The following is an 18479-nucleotide window of genomic DNA, read 5'->3' as shown; positions in this document are numbered from 1 at the left end:
GTGATAGGCAAAGCCATAGGATAGGCAGGGTAAGGATATCCCAAAGATGGGGTTGTCAGATTTAGCAGACAAAAATAATGCGTTCCGAATGTTGCAGGGACATAATTACACTAAAAAAGTTTTTATCAGAAATTCAAGTTTAACCAGGCAGGCATCCCGTATTCCAACTGGTAGCCCTCTCCTAAGAGCTTTTGGGTATGTGTGTTAGAGTTTCAGTTTTCCTTGGCCAAGCAGGAACAGTCTCTTCTTCATCCTGTCTACTATGCCACAAAGAACACAATGAGAGTCGAGGCCAGCAGAGGTTAAAATCTCCTACATGCTTTATTGGACTTCAAAGAGTCTTATGAATTAACACAGAAAAACCATGTGAGGGTGTCCAGGGGGTACAAGGCAGTCTGCAGCCTAGCACCCTCCTAAGACCAGCCCCAGGTGCCTGCACCCCAGGCCCAAAATAGGATCCCAGAGTAAAGGCATGGGAAGGAGTGGGGCAAAAGGAAAATACCTTTACAGCCATAGCAAAAACGGGTAAGGGAAAGAGTTGTCTAGAGGGTGGGAAGGGTGTGGGGGAAGAGGTCACACAGCTGCCTTCACCTATACCATCTTCCTCAGCCGCCCCCTTCCCAAAACCAGCTGTGTCCTTTTTGAGCCTCTGGCCCAAGCTATGCAGTAACATGAAAATGGGGTCTGACAAGGGAGTATGTGGTGCAGGCACTTGGGAAATTCAGGAGATTTCTTATTTCGATTTAAAAATCTTTTTTGGTTCAAACGCAACAATATCCTGCCCAATAGCTCCAGGGCCCCAGTAGAGCCCTGTATCATGGCTGAGGCTCCCATGGCCAGGGGAGCCATTTGTCCTGAGCTCCAGGAGTACTGATGCTTGGGGAGCATTTGGGCAGCACCTCTTATAGTTAAACCTTCCTGCAGTGTGGGGGAGCAGGGATAAGAAAGGCAGGTGTAGGTGAGAGAAGAGAGAAAAGGTGACCGCCCTGTAGCCCACAACTCTGGCATCTACTCATTCCCCAACTAAGAGGAGTCTCTCCTGACCTACCCCCTAGCCTAGCCTCTCTTCAAAATTCTCTAGTAGCTCGTTCTCTAGGAATGTGTTCCACTCCCCCATGAACCCCTGGAGGCTCTAGCAAGTTCCAGGCCAAGTTTCCTTCTGGCCCACCATACTCCCAAAGAACAAGCCTCAAATATTAGTCCCTAGGCCCCAGTCTGAGGCAAACAGAACCATCGTGGGTGGGGTGGAACAGGTCTGAGGCACAGATGTCGGAAGTGACTCCTATCTTCCCCCCCCACCCCCACCAGCTGCTAGGGGAAGTTGGGGAGTGGTGGGAGGGAGGAGCCTGAAAGCAGGAAACAGAGAAACAAGAAACCAAACTTCAAAACTGGGACAGCAGAGACAGAAGCTGGACCCCAGAGGTGGAGGTGGGATCTGAGGGGACAGCAACTAAGACATGCACTGAAGTAGAGAGGGAGTGGCAGCAGCAGCCCATGGTTGGGAGAAAGGCAGGGCAGGCAGGCCATGGTGGTCAGTTAATAAATAATGTTGAAGGACCCAAGGATGAGGGGGGCAGGTATGTACAGTGCCCAGGCCCCTGGGCCAGCCCCTCCCATGCCCCACTCTAGGGGCCAGGTATCTTGGAAGGGGAGGAAGGGGAGGCAGAAGACCAGGGAAGGACGAGCTGTCCCGCCACTGCCACTCTCATCCTGCCTACTTCTTAAGAGGCTTCTTAAAGATTTTGAGGGGAAACTTCTTCCGGCCTGGGCTGGAGTCTGTCTCCTCGCCAATGGAGCCATTATCCTCCTCAGCCACAGCCTTCTTGCCAGCCAGATGGGGAATGCGTGTATTTCGGCTAGCCTGCAGGGCTCGGCTGTCCCCAACTGGAGATGGCGTGTCTGGGTCTGGGGAACTGGAGCTGTGAGAACGGGAAGAATCCAAAGGTGGAGAGCCACCAGGTGGGGCTGAGGGGCTCAGCTCCATCAGGCTGTGGGCCTTGTCCAGCCCATGGTTCAGCGCCAGGAGTGCCTTCTTGGCCAGGGCAGGGCTGTCAGGCAGTTTCTCCACCAAAGACCCGAGGTGGACCCCCTCAATCAGCCGGTGGCTGCCATTGGAAGTCATGGCACCGGGGGCCTCATCTGCAGCACGGACCGTCTGAGGAGGCTTGGGGGCCATACGCTGGCGGTCACTCATGTGGAGGGAGGACTCCGAATCGGAAAGGGTCAAATCCCTGCAAGACAGGGCAGAGAGGAAGAAAGGGACACATACAGGAGAGGGGGATGGGAGAAAGGTGAAGAGGAGAGAGGAACAGCATGAGAAGACAAGGCGAGGTGGGAAGTGGGTATGGAAAGAGGTAGGAGGGAGAAAAGAGGATGAACAGGCAGGTAGGCAAGAAAGAAGGATGAGAAAGAGAAGGAAGTTGAGCAGGCCGTAAGTACAGGATAAGAGATGAGGCAGGAATAGGGAATGGGGACAGGTTGGGGAAGAGATGGAGAGGACAGTAAAATCAGGGAAAAAGAGAGGCAAAAGGAGGAGCAGGTAGAAATAAGAAGGACCAAGGGGAGAAAAACAAAGAAAAGAAAAGAAAAGAAAAAAAGAAAGAAGAGAGAGAGAGAGAAGGAAGAAAGGAAGGAGGGAAGAGAAAAGAAGAGAAGAGAAAGGAAGGAAGAAAGAAACGTGATGGAGAAAGAAGAGACAAACAAGAAGCAAAACCAAAAGTCATTATACCATCACCTGTCTGGCAAAGGGCTTTCTAATGACGGGCCCCCACCCTGTTGAGTGGCCAGGCCCTAAACCAGTGCAACCATAGGCTTAAATCCCCCCTCAATAAAACCTCTGCCATCCCACAGCTGGCTGGCTTTTTTAGGACTCAACCCCAAGCCAACACAGAACCCACATAGTGCTCTGAGTCACCATTTCCCATGCCTTCCTCCCTGACGGACTCCTGTCACACCCCGGGACACATCCAGTCTGGGCCAGGCCCCAAGGAACAGGGCACAGGCAGTAAGTGGGCCTGACCCGGGCTGGGGGGTTAGAACAGCCTTGAAAACAATCCCTTATGCACCCCAAAAGGTCAGGACGCTGCCTCGTTCAACCCTCTCACAGGATTCAGAGAAGTGTGTCAGAGTTCAAACCACATCGGCTGGCAGCTGGAAAGGGGGGTCTTTTTCAGAGCTCTGTGAGAGGGAGAGTGTAGGCAGGTGCAGAAAGACAGGACAGGACATTGGTCTTGAAAGCAGCAGTGGTTCCAAAGAGCTGCCACTAGAAGTCATAATTTTCATCTCTGCCTGAGGCTTGTCGTGTGACCTTGGACAAGTCATCTAACCTGGCTGGTCCTCAATTTGGGCCAAATGAAGAAATTACCAATTCAATTACCTTGCAAGGCTGTTTGGAGGATCGGATCGGTTAGCAAATCACTTGGAAGTGTAGGCAGTATTGTGGGAATGAAGATGATGAGGCCAGTCAAGCTAGAAGACCCATATGTGGGCCAATCACAAGAGGCTTCTTTGCAAGGCTGAGTTATGGGGATGTGACCACACTGGACATGCACACACAGAGGTTAGTCCAGAAAGCTGAGACCCTCGAAGGGGCTGGCTACTCCTAAGAAGGCCCATGAACCAATGCCAGATGCCCCCTCTCCTGCCTCTATAGACAAAAGGGTAAATATGGGGGTCCCCTGCCTATCCTTTAACTGTCCCTCTGCTCTCCCAGAGGAGAACCCACAGTAGGGGGGAGAGGGCTAAGGGAAACACTTAAACATCCAAGCCAGGAAGCAAAAGGGAAAAGTCAGGAGTGGGAGGGGAGAGCGCCACAGGACCTGGAAAGGAGGAGGCTGTGGGTCAAAAATTAGGAAGGGCACCAGGCCGCGAAAATAAGCACAAGCAGAAGGTTGGCTCATAGCTACTGGAGGGTTAATTCTCGGTAGGAAACAATTAACTAAGCAGCTACCCCGTGGGCCAGTGTCTTCCTGGAGACAAGGAACAGAAGGAACTGTTTCAGCCACATCCTCTCCTGTTGACTCATGTTCAGGCTCATATTTGGTGTCGTATATCTGACACTGTCCTTGCTTCTGTCTAAATGTGCCCTCGTTTCCCTAAGTTCCAAGATGATTCCTCTCCATACCCTGCCTTTTCTACACACATATGAGCTACTGAGCAAGGTGCCCAGACAGTGGGGAAAGGGGTCTCCACGCTGACGAGGTGAGGATCCCAGGAGCTCACTTTTCTAATGCCAAGGGTTGGGTGGTCAGGGGGTTGGGGCCCTCCCAGCCTCACTCCTCGGGGCCCACAGCCCCATTTGGCCGTGATTCCCATCCTTCCATGCCTTGTCGTCAGTTAAAAGCTGAGACCCTCCAAAGCCAGGAAGGAGCCTGGAGGAAGCTCACGCTCCCTCCCTGAATCTGTGAGACACTCAGGCCAGGGGTGTCCCTCCCCAAAGGCTGGACTGCCTTGGGCTTCCATACCAAGCTACTAACCTTACTAGAGAGCCTGTTTGTCTTTAGAGACGATCCTCTGGTGCATGGTGCAAAAGAAAATTAAGTAGTGAACAGGCCAGGTGGGTGCAGGTACCTCCCCGCCCTCCCTCCCCACTGCCCTCAGCTTGGGCCTTGGAGCATGAGATTCAGAGCATCCGCTAGTGCCCCGAACCCCAATCCAGTCTTCCCCACCTGTATGGGGAGGGGCAGTCTCTCTGCCTAAGCTTCTGGATGACAATGAGGATGAGAATGAAAATGAGCCACTGTGGTGGGTGAAAGTGCTAGCAAAGGCAGTCCCTTTGTGAAAGACAAAGGAACAGCCCTCACAGACAACTATCTGGAGGTTCCAGGAGCCAAGCGAGACAGACTGGCGTCCAGAGGGAAGCACAAGACCGAAAGAGCATCAGCAGCATCAGCAGGTCACAGCCCAGAGGCCAGGGCTGGGCCGGGTCACAATGTCCGAGATGAGAGGTCCCTCTAGAGGACAGGGACTTTCTCGTGCTCCCCTAAGCTTGCTCCAGGCAAGGTCAAGGCTCTCATCTCTGACCCTAGCCTATTTCCTGAGGTCTGAGCAGGGAAAGGCCCCGCCGCTGCGAGACCAGGCTGTGGGAGAAAGCCTCTCACCAGTTCTTACACAGTTCACTTGACTGAGACCACGTGGAAGGACAAGACTACCCAAAGAGTGCCCTGCCGTGGACAGTCAAGTTCTACGCTGTGTTCTGTTCCTAATTAGCTGTGGGACGGGGGGGAAATTACTTGACCCTTCAGAACCTTAAATTCTTACTCAAAGTGAGTACTTTAGGCTCATCTCACCTACAAACTTTTCTTGTCCAAAACCCTGACCCTGTTTCCCCTCTTCAGTTCCCTAATTCTGTGAAGGGTCCCATATCCATTCGGTTGCCCAAGCCACAAACCTGAGTGTCGTCCTAGGTTCCTACCTCTCCTCCACCCCTCCCAGCCAGCTGCCAAATTAATCCTCTCCTTTCCACACCTAGACCTCACTACCTCCCCTACTGGTCTACCTCACTGACTTCCAAATTTCTGTAGTCTCCCCTTCTCTTCTTTATACACACCCCTAAAATGTTATTTCTAAAATGCAAATCTGATTCTCTTCCTTTTAAGAAATCCTTTTGGGGGCTCCATCTCCCAAAGGTAATGGCCCAAGCCCCCCGCCTCTCAGAGCCCTTCCCCCTCCTAGCCTCACCTGCCACCCCTTCCCACCAACACACGTCCAAGATCCTAACCACAAATGCATCCGATTCTCTTGAACCTCCACGCCTCTGCACATCAGGCTTCCTCTGTCTAGACTACACTTTCTTCTCCTCCTGCACACAGGGTGCGAACACAAATGTCATCTCTTTTGTGAAGCGTTCCACCCAGGTGCACACTGTTAGTCACTCCCTCCTCAACACCCCCGTAGCACTCCTCAGATTGTTCCATCATTATCTGTATACCTCTCCCGGACCAGACTGTAATTCTTGATGGCTGGGACTGTATCTTATCATCTAAGAATCCCCGTGCCCAGCAGAGCCTGGCCCACAGCAGGTATCCATAAATGTTCTATCAAAGGAGTAAAGGAAGCAAGGCCTCCCTCGAAACAGCCGGATGTGAAGGTGCAGTTTAGGCCCCAGCGCGAAAGGACCCTGAGGGAGGGGCGTCGTCCTCATTTTTAGAGTCAGCAAACCCCAAACAGAGAAGGGCACAAAGCTGTGGGGGGTGAGGCTGACCTTAAGAAGGAGCCCCGGGGCTGGGAGAGGACAGGACAAGGAGAAGATGCCCCAGTGCACCCCCCCCCCAGGCTGACCAAGCAGCAGCCAGCAGGCAGAAGGAGGCCAAAGTAAAGGCAGCAGAAAGGGAAGGAAGGGAAGAAAGAAACAGAAGAGAGACAGCCGATACCCCAAGCTCTCTGAATGCCCAGGCATCACAGCGCTGCTGTCAGAAGGGGGTGGGTCGGGGTAGGGCTCCATCTGGAGGAAATAGGAAGTGCTGTGGTGGTAATAAACAGGGTGGACATGGACGGTGGTGATGGAGGTGGTGGAGGATGTGGTGATGGTGGAGGAGGTGGCGGTGGCAGAGGAGCAGGAAGAAGCAGCAGAGGCAGATGGAGAGCTGGTCCCGTGGCCTTCAGAACTGAAAGACTGTCCAGACGAAAGGCTGCGCATTCGCCGCAGAGAGACCCGGCTTGTCAAGAAGTGGCCAGCCTCGCCCTCTACCAACCTCTGAGATCCCAGGCCATGCTGTGGCTCCGTCAGGCGCTGCCGGACACTGCACTGCAGGGTGGGAGCTGCAAAGAGAGGGAAGAAAGGGTGAGGAAGGGCCAGCCTCCTTCGGGCTGGCAGGCAAGCAGGTTTGCCCCTGGAGAAATGCTTGCTGCGGGCCATTCTGGGCCCTTAGTGCCCAATCTGGAGAAGGGGGCGCCTCCTCCCAAAGACCTCCCACCAGGGGTCCTGAAAGGGGGAAATTAACAATGAGGTGCCCAGGGCAGTTTTAGTGGCAGCTGCAATGGAAGGAGACCCAGGGCCCCCATGACTAGGAAGAGAGGCAGGGCAGTGAGTGGGAGGACACAGGCAGGGCAGGGTGGGACGGGGGTGTGGGGCAAGGTCCGGGAGAGCACTAAGAACCAGCCTTTCTAGGAAGCCAACCTGAGGAAATAATTCGCAATGTGGACAAGGATTTACGCTCATCCCCTCGGTAATAACGACTGTATGAAAGTACACATCAAGTTGGAACGAGGGGAAAATGATAGTATATCCAATTGCTGGAAAACTATACAGCTATTAAAAATGCTGCTTAAGATCTGAAAAACATACAGAAATACCTATTAAAATGCTCAGGGGAAACAAAAGGATACGAAATTAGATGTAAAAGAAATACCTCAAGCTATGGGACACAAAAGACTAGAGTCTGAAACGAGGCCTTTCCCTTTGTAGCCGTGACCCTGTGCAACTTCTTTCCCTATGTTAAGTACTAATTTATAAAATCCTGCAGGGTTGTTGTGAGGCTTCGAGAGAGAGCATTTAAGTACCTGGCACAGTCCATGGCACTCAATAAATAGTAGTGGTCAGTATTACCTAGACCACATCAAAAATTATTAAAAACTCCAGACTTCAGAAGACTGTAAGAGAAGGTGCTCAAATAGGGTAGAGCTATGGGTGCCTTTTTTTTTTATGCTCATATTTACACTTTTCACTTTGTAAATTTCTTCTAATAAGCGTGTAGACAACAAAGAGCCAGCTGTTGGAACAATGCCACAAGTCAGGCTCTCGCAGCTGCTGGCCACCATGCCCAGCGAAGGGGATCTGTGGGCACCAGGTAACTTGGGAATGTGCTAGAGCATCCCCCGGGCTCACTTTGGGCCAGGACAACAGCTTCTCCTTAACATCGCCTCTGATCCAGAGAAAATTTCAACCAGGACACTAAAGGGTAAGTCCCTCATTCGCAGATTTCCCACAGTCTCTTTGACTTTGCTCTACTCAGAATTTCTACCTTTGTTTTTTTCTCCTCTACCCTGAGAGATGGGCCGCCCTGCCTTCTTCCTAAAGATGGGAGAGAGAGCCAGGTAACAAGGGTGCCGGAAGCCACGGAGGGGCCACAGGGAGCGAACACAATTCCACAGTGATGAAGAGCTGGGGAGGCAGGGCTTCTATGACTGGTGGCTTTCAAAGCATGAAAGGGACGCAGAAGAGGAAGAAGCAGCATGGAATGAGGAGAGGCAAAGGAGGAAAGAAAGAAAAGGGAGAAACGTGAAAAAGAGAAAAGAGGAGAAGGATCTTTCCTTCTCTCTTTCCGTCCCAGCCCCGCTGGAAGAAGGGCCACCAGGACTTCCGTCTAGCTGGGCTGACAAGAGAAGCCCAAGCCTTCCATCACCATGGGTGTCCTCTCTCTCGCCCTCAGCTGAGCAGGCTGATTCTTCTCACCCCCGAACCTCTCCCTGCAGTTAGTAGGGGCAGTGCTGAGGGAATAGAGGGAACAGGCAGGGGAGTGAGGCAGGTAGAAGGGGCTCATGGGGTAGGAGTGTTGGTTTAGTCCCAAAAGTCGGAAAAACAAAAGCCCCAAAGGGGCTCCTCAAACCCGGGTATTTCCAGAGGGACTGATCATCCGAGCCGGCGGATGCTGAGCAGAGAGAGCGGTCACTGTACCTACGCCCCATCAGCCAGGCAGCATCTAGGGTCCAACAGCCAGGCCAAAAGGAGAAGAGAATCTGATTTACAGAGGGCTTCAGCCCACCCTTCAGTGGGATAAGGGGAGGGCCGGGGGCAAGGGGTGGAGAGCTCAGAGCTGATGAAGGTCCCTCCCAATCCATGGAACATAGGAGCCTTTAGGATCAAGACCTGCCTGCCAGTGACGCTACCGTTGTTGGACCTTTGATTGAGGCCCTGATAGGACATCGCATCACGGTGACGATGTGGCTCAGCCAGAGGCAAAGTACTGCTGGACACATTTACAAACAAATCCTGTCTCAAGCTGGAATCCAGCCTGATGAAAGAATCTGGCTTTCTGAAAATGAAGCCCTAAGCCAGCCCCATGGGATATGGGCCAGGACAACAACTTTTCCTTAAAATCGCCTCTGATCCAGACAAAATTCCAACCAGGACACTAAGGGGTAAGTCCCTCATTCGCAGAAGATTTCCCACAGTCTCTTTGACTTTGCTCTACTCAGCTCTCACCACTGGAGGGGAGAAGAGGGGGAGGGAAGGCCCAGGAAAGGGTGCAGAGGTCCAAGAACTCAAGTGGAAAGCCAGACATGCTTGTGCAGGAGATCCCTCCGGAACAAGAACATCTTTCTGGCTTGGAGGATTTAGGGCTATGTCTCTTTTAAGAGACTCAATTTACTTCATGGGGCCTCACACAAAAAGGCAGAGAGAAAAAGGTATCATTCCATTCATCCACTTTAGCAATTAAGAATAAAGAATATAAAAATGAAAACAAGAGCCCTTAAGAGGCAAAAATGAGTATCATTTTTATATTACGAACCACGCACATGGGGAAGAGAAAGGAGGATAAAGGGATTTTTACAAACACAGAGTGAAGGGAGACACACCAGAGAGGCAGACAGAACACACACCGACGCAAATCCACCAAGAGCACAACTGTAGAGAGTATCCTGATGTGAGCTGTGTGGCATGAACCACGCCGGGAGCTGAACTCTCTCCCTTGGTATCTGCCCCATATGCTGTCTCAGCGCAGCAACGGCCAGCAATTCTCCACCATGCCTCGGAGGCTCCTTCCCTCATCCCCACCCGGAGGTCACCTACATTGCATGGACAGGGGTGACACAATCTCCTCATCCATGTCGTCCACGTCGTCAGTCATGATGAAGTGGGCGGGGTTGGGGCGCGAGCTGCCCATCCAGCTGGGGTCGATGTTGAGAGCAGCCACCAGGGAGTGGATGCCCGGGTTGTTGACAATCTGGAAGCCGCAGAGGATCTCAATCTGCTGCCAGCGGTGCAGGCGCTCCCGCAGTGCTGCCGTCACCTCACTCAGAGCTTGCCTGGAGCACATGGGACAGAAGTGAGGCCATGGGCGGCTGGGAGCCCCCGCAGGAATGAGGCCTCCCAGAGGAAAGAGCGGGGTGGGGGGGGCAGTGTGCAAGTAAGAACCACAGTTAAGTCGTGCACTTAAGAACAAGGGGGGAGCCGGGTACAGGCTGGGGCAGGAGAGAAGGGCTGGCCCTCTCCCAGTGAAGAAGTACCACTGGGGATGGTGACTCTGGCCACGCTCCAGCCCTGAGGATGGGGTGGCCACCGCCAGAGCCGGGCAGCAGGTGCTACTTACTTCGCAGTTAGGATTTTGTGATCCACGTCATCCAGGGAAGAGCTGTGGGCCACGTGGAAGGTGCCAAAGAGTGTGTTTCTCTTCTTTTTTATCTTCTCAGCCTGCAAAGATGAGGTCCTCAGCTTAAACAGAGCAGGGATTAGAGGTTGGAAATGAGAAGTGCCTTTCTGTGGCTGGGTCCCCCTCCTAGCACTGCTTAGGCTGCACAAGAGAAAGGAAGAGAAGAAGGAAAAGGAAGGCAAGGGAAGGGCAAAGAGAGGGGGAGGAAAGAAGATGGAGGCAATGAGAGAAGCAGCGGGACCCCCTGCTAGGCCCCCAACCCCAGGAGGGCTCTGCCCCTTGGCAGGCCGGGGCTGGCAGAGCCTTCCCTCTACCTGCCTCCACCGGCTTCATCTTTCCAGAAGGCAGGTGGGAGCGCACCCACACCCTCCTCCAGGAACTTGAGGACATCATCAGGAACCACATGTCAGGAAAAGAAAGAGAACCCAGCGCAGGGATATCTCTTGGTCCAATGGGAGGGATGGAGAGAGGAGGAAGGGAGAAGGAAGGGCAGGGAAGGGCGCGGGCTGGGAGGGCAGAGGACAGCAGGAGGGCGCGTCTCACCCCCTCCTTGGCCACCAGCAGCTGCTTCTCGGCGTTTTGCTTCTTGATGTTATAGTACTGCACCTCCACCTCGTGGGTCAGCTGCAGCCACTTCTGAAGGGCCTCGGGAGCGTACCACGAGCTGTGTGATTCCAGTTCCTTCTCGGCTTTCCTCAGGGCCTCCCGGACCTGTGCAGCCAAGAGGGTGTGACCCATTTACTGCTCCCAAGACCCCCTCCGGTGCCTCTGTGTGATACCGTGGAATTCAGAGTTCTCATCTGCTAGCTCATGGGAGCTTCCAACCCTCTCAAGAGGCAGAAAGGGCAAGGATTATTCTCTGTATTTTATATAGTCTGTATCTTTATATAAGGAGGCAAGCTCAGAGGACAGTCACCTACTCAGGGTCACACAGTCAGTACTGTCAACCCAGATCTCAAATTGCAATTTTTGTGCCGCCTAGATGACAGCGCTGTTGGCCCACACAATTAGCTGTCTCTTCTGGTCCACAGCCAATCTCAGCAATCCTCCCGGCTCTCTTGAGGCACAGGTCAGCTTAGTGAATCATCTTCTTTCTGAGAGCTGGGGTCTGTGGTTAGACCTCATGACCTCAAAAGGTGGCAGAAAAAGCACTTGACTGGGAATCTGGAAATCTGGTTCTGGTCCCTGGTCTGTCACTCAACTGGTCCTGCAGATCTCAATTCTGCGTGAGGAAAGACTTTCTCCCTTGCAAACGCAAACCGTAAGTGAAGGGGTGATCTCGGGAGGAGGTAGGAGAACAGCTCAGGTCTGAGAGACCTTAAAGATGATTGCTAATCCAGAAGGGGGTTGGTCTGAATGCTCTCCAAAGTCTCCGGTAGCCCAGAGGCTTGGTCTATGACTCTCCCATTGAGCAGGGCAGGTAGGCTTTGAAGGGCGATCTCTACCAAGTGAGGAAACAACAATCACACTTACTTTTAACATGGGCATTTTGCCCAACGAGGCCAAGACATGAGAACCAATGTGTAAGAAGAAATCTCCTCACTGACTTCTCAAGCAAGGAGCACACAACGAAGCCGACTGTTACAAAGCAATGAACGTGGAAGGTCTGAGATGACACAGACATTATATACACTGGCTTCCTTGCTATCTTCCCCAGGCTACAGTATACACTGACCTTTAGCTGGTCAGAATCCAAGAGAAAAGGGATTGAGAGCAGTCTTATTATGCCCAACTTCAGCCATGGGGCAAGTACCCCAGAGCAGGCCCAAGGTGCTCTCCACGGCCTACGACAGACTGGGAGGACCTCAGCTAAGGACAGAACACCTTTCTTCCTTAGCCAAGGAGAGGACCGGTCTTCACATGGTTTTTGTTCCTTCAAAGAGAAACTGTAACACAGTCCACTCCTGGCTTTAGAGTTAAAATGAAGAACAGACACCTTAGAGTCTAATACACCAGGTATGAAAATGATCCAGTGCCACCCTGAAAGGAGTGAAAGGAATGGGAAACGCTAAGGGGAGGGGGGAAGAGAAGAGGAAAAAGAGCAAACAGAGGAAAGTGTGACAGTGGGGAAGGGCCGGCCTAACAGGCTCAAAACTGTTTAAGGAGAGAAATGCTTACAAGATAGGGAAAAGGAAATGGGGTGGGGGGATGGTGGGAGGCAAGGCGACAGAGACAGACACATCCTGCCACACACAAGGGGTAACTGCCTGAAGGAGATAAGAACTACAGCAAGTCAGAGTATTCTTTTACTCTATGGCTGTGGTTCTCAACCCGTCACACCCTGGAATCACCTGGGAAACTTTAAAAATACTGAAATCTGGACCCAAACCCAGGTGCTGATTTCAACTGATCTGGGGTGCTGGCCTGGATATCAAAAATTTTGAATGCTCTCCGAGGGATTCTAACATGCAGCAAAGTTAATAACCACTGGCCATGTGCTCGACAGAGTCACACCTGACCCCCACGTCCCCACAGGATGCAGTAGGTCACGGCAGAAGGACAGTTCTGATCCAGCACCACATCTGGGGAAAGCTGGCTAAGTTATGAAAATTATGAAATTCTTGAAAGACAAATTATTATAACTATGAAAAATTTTCAAAGACTTCAGAGGGCTCTAGAAGCAATAAGGACTAGGTCTCCAGTTCTCAAAGTAGGATCCAGGGATCCTTGAGTGCATCCTTTCAGAGCACCTGTGAGATCAAACTATTTTTATAACAATACTAATGTACCTTTCTCACTCCCTTTCTCTCACAACAGACTACAGGTTTCTCCAGAGGCTACATGATAAGTAATATCATAACAGACTGACCATAGATACTAATGTAAGAATCCAGTAGCCTATGAAGCCAGACATTAAAAATATTTGCAAAATTGTAAAAAAAAATCATTTCTCACTAAATTTTTTATTATATAAGGAGTTTATTATACTTATTTTAAATGAATTAGTAATTTTTTTTAAGTTTTTTTTTTTAGTAATCTCTACACCCAACATGGGGCTCAAACTCACGACCTCGAGATCAAGAGTTGCATGCTCTTCTGACTGAGCCAGCCAGGCGCCCCCGAATGAGTAAATATTTTTTAATTTTCTCAGTTCTAATTTCTAACAGGGTAAATAGCAACTTATTGCCCCTTTAAAAATGTTCTTTGAGGTCCTAAATAATTTTTTTAAGATTTTATTTATTATTTATTTGACAGAGAGAGAGACAGCCAGCGAGAGAGGGAACACAAGCAGGGGGAGTGGGAGAGGAAGAACCAGGCTCCCAGTGGAGGAGCCTGATGTGGGGCTCAATCCCAGGACTCTGGGATCACGCCCTGAGCCAAAGGCAGACGCTTAACGACTGAGCCACCCAGGCGCCCCTAAATAATTTTTAAGAGTAAAAGGGTCCTGAGATCAGAAAGTTTGAGAACCACTGGACTAGATGAACTAAAAATCCAGAGAGGGGAAAAAGCCTTTCTAAGGTGAGTTCACAACTGTCTGCCATTTTCTTACTTGGAGGATTTTAATGGTTCTGGGTGAGAGCTGATAACTGGGCTTGGCCCAGACAGTGGGACTGCACTGGGGCCCAGAGAAACCAGCCTGGTTTTTGCTGGTAGTATGGTACCGATATGACAGACTGGAAATGGAGATGTCCCAAAGAAATACGTAGTTTTCTTCTTTGAGCATTTACTGAGTTCTGGGGCTGTGCAGGAGAATACATAGCTAGGCCAAAGGGCGGAATAAAATCCCCCATAATTTCATAATACTTAGGAAACAAAATATTTCAGGAAGGAAGGGACCTGCCTCAAATACACTGTTGGTTCCCCCCTCAAGACAGCTTCAAAATTTTGAAGCTATGAAGAGCAGGAAGCTGAAGAGCCAAATTAAAATCCTCCCAGTGACAGAGATGAATCTCTCGTGGTCTTTCAGGGCTCAGGAGAAGGAAATCCACCAGCTCTCAAGAAAAAGGAAGGGACATGCCTGAGAAACTGGGACAAATGAGTGCTAGACCAAGTCTTACTAAAACGACAACCCGGTTCCAACATGGCTCCATTTCTGATTGGCCCAAGGTCAAGATTGGCCCACCTAACAGAAGAAAGAGGGTGGGGGGAGCCTCTATTTGATGGAGGATAAAATCATCTGGGGCCTCTGTTATTATTTTATACACACTGTCCAGCATTTAATAAAAATAAATTACTAGGGGTGCCTGGGTGGCACAGCGGTTAAGCGTCTTCGGCTCGGGGCATGATCCCGGCGTTATGGGATCGAGCCCCACATCAGGCTCCTCCGCTAGGAGCCTGCTTCTTCCTCTCCCACTCCCCCTGCTTGTGTTCCCTCTCTCGCTGGCTGTCTCTATCTCTGTTAAATAAATAAATAAAATCTTTAAAAAATAAAAATAAATAAATAAATAAATAACTAGACATGAGAAGAGGCAGGAAAATATAACCAACAATCAAGCGGAAAAACAGGCAGTCTCATAAGTGATCCAAATGTTAGTGACCAGAAAAAGGCTTTAAAATAACTATGATTGAAATCTTACAGAAAATACAGAAAAGATGGACATTATAGATGAAAACACAGAGATTCTGGGCAGGAAACTGGAATCTATAAAAGAGTAAAATGAGCATTCTAGATCTGAAAGCTACAGTATCAGAGAGTAGGGTCCCACTGGATGGTAGGTGAAACAGCACAATGCTCTCAGCAGAATACAGGATTGGGGAATCAAAGATAAATCAATAGAAAATAACCAAACCAAAGCACAGAGAGGAAAAAAAAAAAAAAAAGACACAACTAAGCAAGCATAAGAGACGACTGGAATCCAGTGTGAAGGTCTCACATGAATACCGGATCCCCAGAAGGAGAGGAGGGAATGGAGCAGAAGCACTATGCGAACACGAAAGGGCAGGTGTACTCTGCGGTGGTCCAGTGAAATGCTCTGTGTGTGTCCATAAGGGCAAACCGACTAATCATGTTAAAATGTTTTACATCCTTACTGGACGGGCTGCTTATTACTGACGGGTGTTCTATAATCTCTAACTTTGATTATAAATGTGTCTATTACCCTTTTAGTTTCTTCAACTTTTGCTTTATATATTTTTCAACTATATTGTTAGAGGTATGCAAATCAAGTGCTGCTATATGTTGCTGTTGGATTCACACATTTATCATTTTTGTCTCCATTAATACTTCCTGCCCTAAAGCCTGCTTTGTCTGATATTAATATAGCTACGCCTGCTTTATTTTCTTCTGTGTTTGTATCATATATCTCTTCTCATCCTTTTACTTTGAACCATTTTGTATCCTTACAGTGTATCTCTTCTAAAGAGCACATGGCTGGGTTTTGTTTTTTTATCCAATTTGATAACTCTTTGCCTTTCAATTGTATTGTTTGGTCTGTTGACATAAACCAAGTCTCAACACATTTGAAAGAACTGAAAAGATACAGTATATGTTCTCCGACCACAGCAAAATTAAATTAGAAATCAATGAAAAGATAACTAGAAAAGTCCCCAAGTATGTGAAAATTAGGCCATACTTACTCTAAGTAACCGTGGCCCCCCCCAAAAAAATTGCAACAGAAATTAGAAAATCTTTTAAACTGAATGATAATGAAAATATGAAATACCAGAACTTAGTAAATGCAGCAGCTAACACGGTGCAGAGCTGGAAATTTATAGCTCTAAATGCCTACGGTGGAAAAGATTAAAGGTTTAAAATCAATAACCTAATCTTCCACCTCAAGAAACTAGAAAAATAAGGGGCCCCAAGCTGGCGCAGTCGGTGAAACATGCAACTCTTGATCTCAGAGTCATGAATTTGAGCCCCACGTTGGGTATAAAGATTGCTTAAAAATAAAATCTTAGGGGCGCCTGGGTGGCACATCGGTTAAGCGTCTGCCTTCGGCTCAGGGTGTGATCCCGGCGTTCTGGGATCGAGCCCCACATCAGGCTCCTCCGTTATGAGCCTGCTTCTTCCTCTCCCACTCCCCCTGCTTGTGTTCCCTCTCTCGCTGGCTGTCTCTATCTCTGTCAAATAAATAAATAAAATCTTTAAAAAAAAAAAAAAAAAAAAAAAAAAAAAAAAAAAAAAAAAAAAAAAAAAAATAAAATCTTAAAAAAAAAAAAGGCTACAAAAATAAGAGCAAGTGAAAAATTTTTTTCAAAGTGCAAGATGTCTACACTGAAAACTACAAAACATTGCTGAGAGAAATTTTAGAAGACCTACACAGGAGCATGGGGGGGGCTCAGTCGGTTAAGCATCTGCCTTCGGCTCAGGTAATGCTCCCAGGCCCCTGCTCAGCGGGGAGCGCTTTTCTCCCTCTCCCTCTGCCTGCCGCTCCCCCTGCTTGTCTCTCTTTCTCTCTCTCTCTCTCAAATAAATAATCTTTAAAAAAATAAATAAATAAATAAATAAATAAATAAATAAATAAAAGACCCCAATAGGTGACAGGATAAACAATGCTCATGAATTGGAAGCAGTGTTTGGTTAAAATGTCAATTTTCCTCCACATGAATCTATGGATTCAATACAAAAGCAATAAAATCCCAGAAAGGCTTTTTTGGGGGAAATGGGGAAGAGTAGTAGAATGACAAGCTAATTACAGAAAGGCAAAGAACCTAGAAGAGCCAAGGCCATCTTGAAGAGTAAAGCTGGAGAACTTACTAGCGATATCAAGCCTCAGAAGACATGGTGGTAGAAGGATGGACAAATGGACGATATAATAACCTATCTACCTGGGAAACAAAAAAAACAAAAACCCTTGACTTCCTACCTCATATCATACACAAAAACTAAGTCGAAATAAACTACAAACCAAAATGTGAAAAGTAAAACAACAACACTTCTAGAAGAAAATTTAGAAAAATATCTTGGGGATTGGGAAAGATTTCTTAAATAGGCCACAAAAAGTAGCAACTGTTTAAAAAAAAAAAGATTGATTGAAATGCACTTCATTAAAATCAAGATCTTCTGTTCATTAAAAGACAATATTAAGAGAGAGGAAAAAAGAAACAAACTACAGGCTGTGAAAATATTTGCAATACATACAGACAGACAAGACTTGCATCCAGAATATATAAAGAACGCTTATAAATCAATGAAGAAGAAGACAGACGACACAATTTTTAAAATGAGAAGAGATTCCCAAACAAAATGGTCAATGCATTTATGAAAAGATGTTTCTTATTATTAGTCATTAGGAAAATGAGTATTAAAATCACAATGAAATATCACTACGTCCCTATCAGAATGTGTAAAATTAAAAAGCCTAAAAATACCGAGGTTTTTAGGTTGTAGCTCAACGAGAATTCTCACACTGGCTGGCGCTAGTACAGACTGCTCCAACCATTTTTGGAAAACTGGCAGTTTCTAATAAAGCTAAATATATAGATTCCCTATTATAGCCAATAGAAATAAGTGCTTATGCTCACCAAGAAACATGTGCAAGGAAGTTCATAGCAGTGCCATTCATAAAAGGAAAGAAAAAAGAACTGCGAACAACCCAAATGTCTACCAAAAGGAGAACGGATAAATAATTTAGAATATTCTCAGGCAATGAGTTATTACTTAGCAATACAAATAAACCAACTACCACTACACACAGTAGCATGGATGACTCACAGGCATAATGCTGAGTGAAAGACACCAAGCATGAAGAAAAATACCACATAATGGCACTAATATGAAGTTGAAACTCAGGTAAAACAAATCCGGTTTAGAGATTATAACCACAGTTACCTTCTGATGGAATACTGACGGGGGCAGGGGGAAGCAAAAGTGAGCCTTCTGGGGTGCTTAAAAGATATTCTGGGGTCACCTGGGTGGTTCAGTCGGTTAAGCGTCTGCCTTTGGCTCAGGTCATGATCTCAGGGTCCTGGGATCGAGTTTCGCATTGGGCTCCTTGCTCAGCAAGGAGTCTGCTTCTCCCTCTGCCCCTCCCCCTACCGCTCAGGTGCACGTTCTCTCTTGCTGTCCCTCTCTCTCAAATAAATAAATAAAATCTTTAAAAAAAAAAAGATAACCTGTATCTTGATCTGGTTGGTGGTTATACAGGTAAAAGCTCTCCAGCTGTATAGTTATGATTTGTATACTTGATGTAAATATTTCGATAAAAAAGAAACAAAATAACTGTTAACACCTGTTATCCCCTTTTCTTTGAAAATCATGGTGACCATTTTTTGGAAACTTTTCTA

General features: G+C 48.3%; 1 protein-coding gene across 5 annotated transcripts in view; it reads right to left on the bottom strand.

Annotated features, from left to right (window-relative positions):
• Window positions 1–298: 298 nt before the first annotated feature.
• STIM1 (stromal interaction molecule 1) overlaps window positions 299–18479 on the bottom strand; it is a 186023-nt gene continuing 167842 nt past the window's right edge. For 2 of the 5 annotated variants that reach the window (XM_026517961.4, XM_048217497.2), the window contains exons 8-12: window positions 10854–11021; window positions 10251–10351; window positions 9731–9966; window positions 6693–6759; window positions 299–2231 (exon numbers count right to left, since the gene is read on the bottom strand). In XM_026517961.4, coding sequence (XP_026373746.2) covers window positions 1715–2231; window positions 6693–6759; window positions 9731–9966; window positions 10251–10351; window positions 10854–11021 — 1089 coding nt within the window. In that variant the 3' untranslated portion in view covers window positions 299–1714. Of the gene's footprint in view, window positions 2232–6371; window positions 6760–8546; window positions 8640–9730; window positions 9967–10250; window positions 10352–10853; window positions 11022–18479 lie in introns of all 5 variants that reach the window. The other 3 variants (XM_044390860.3, XM_026517960.4, XM_044390861.3) reach the window with 3 other exon arrangements.

The sequence above is a fragment of the Ursus arctos genome, unplaced genomic scaffold (assembly GCF_023065955.2).
Source record: "Ursus arctos isolate Adak ecotype North America unplaced genomic scaffold, UrsArc2.0 scaffold_22, whole genome shotgun sequence".
Lineage (NCBI taxonomy): Eukaryota > Metazoa > Chordata > Mammalia > Carnivora > Ursidae > Ursus > Ursus arctos.
This window is presented reverse-complemented; position numbering and strand designations above follow the sequence as displayed.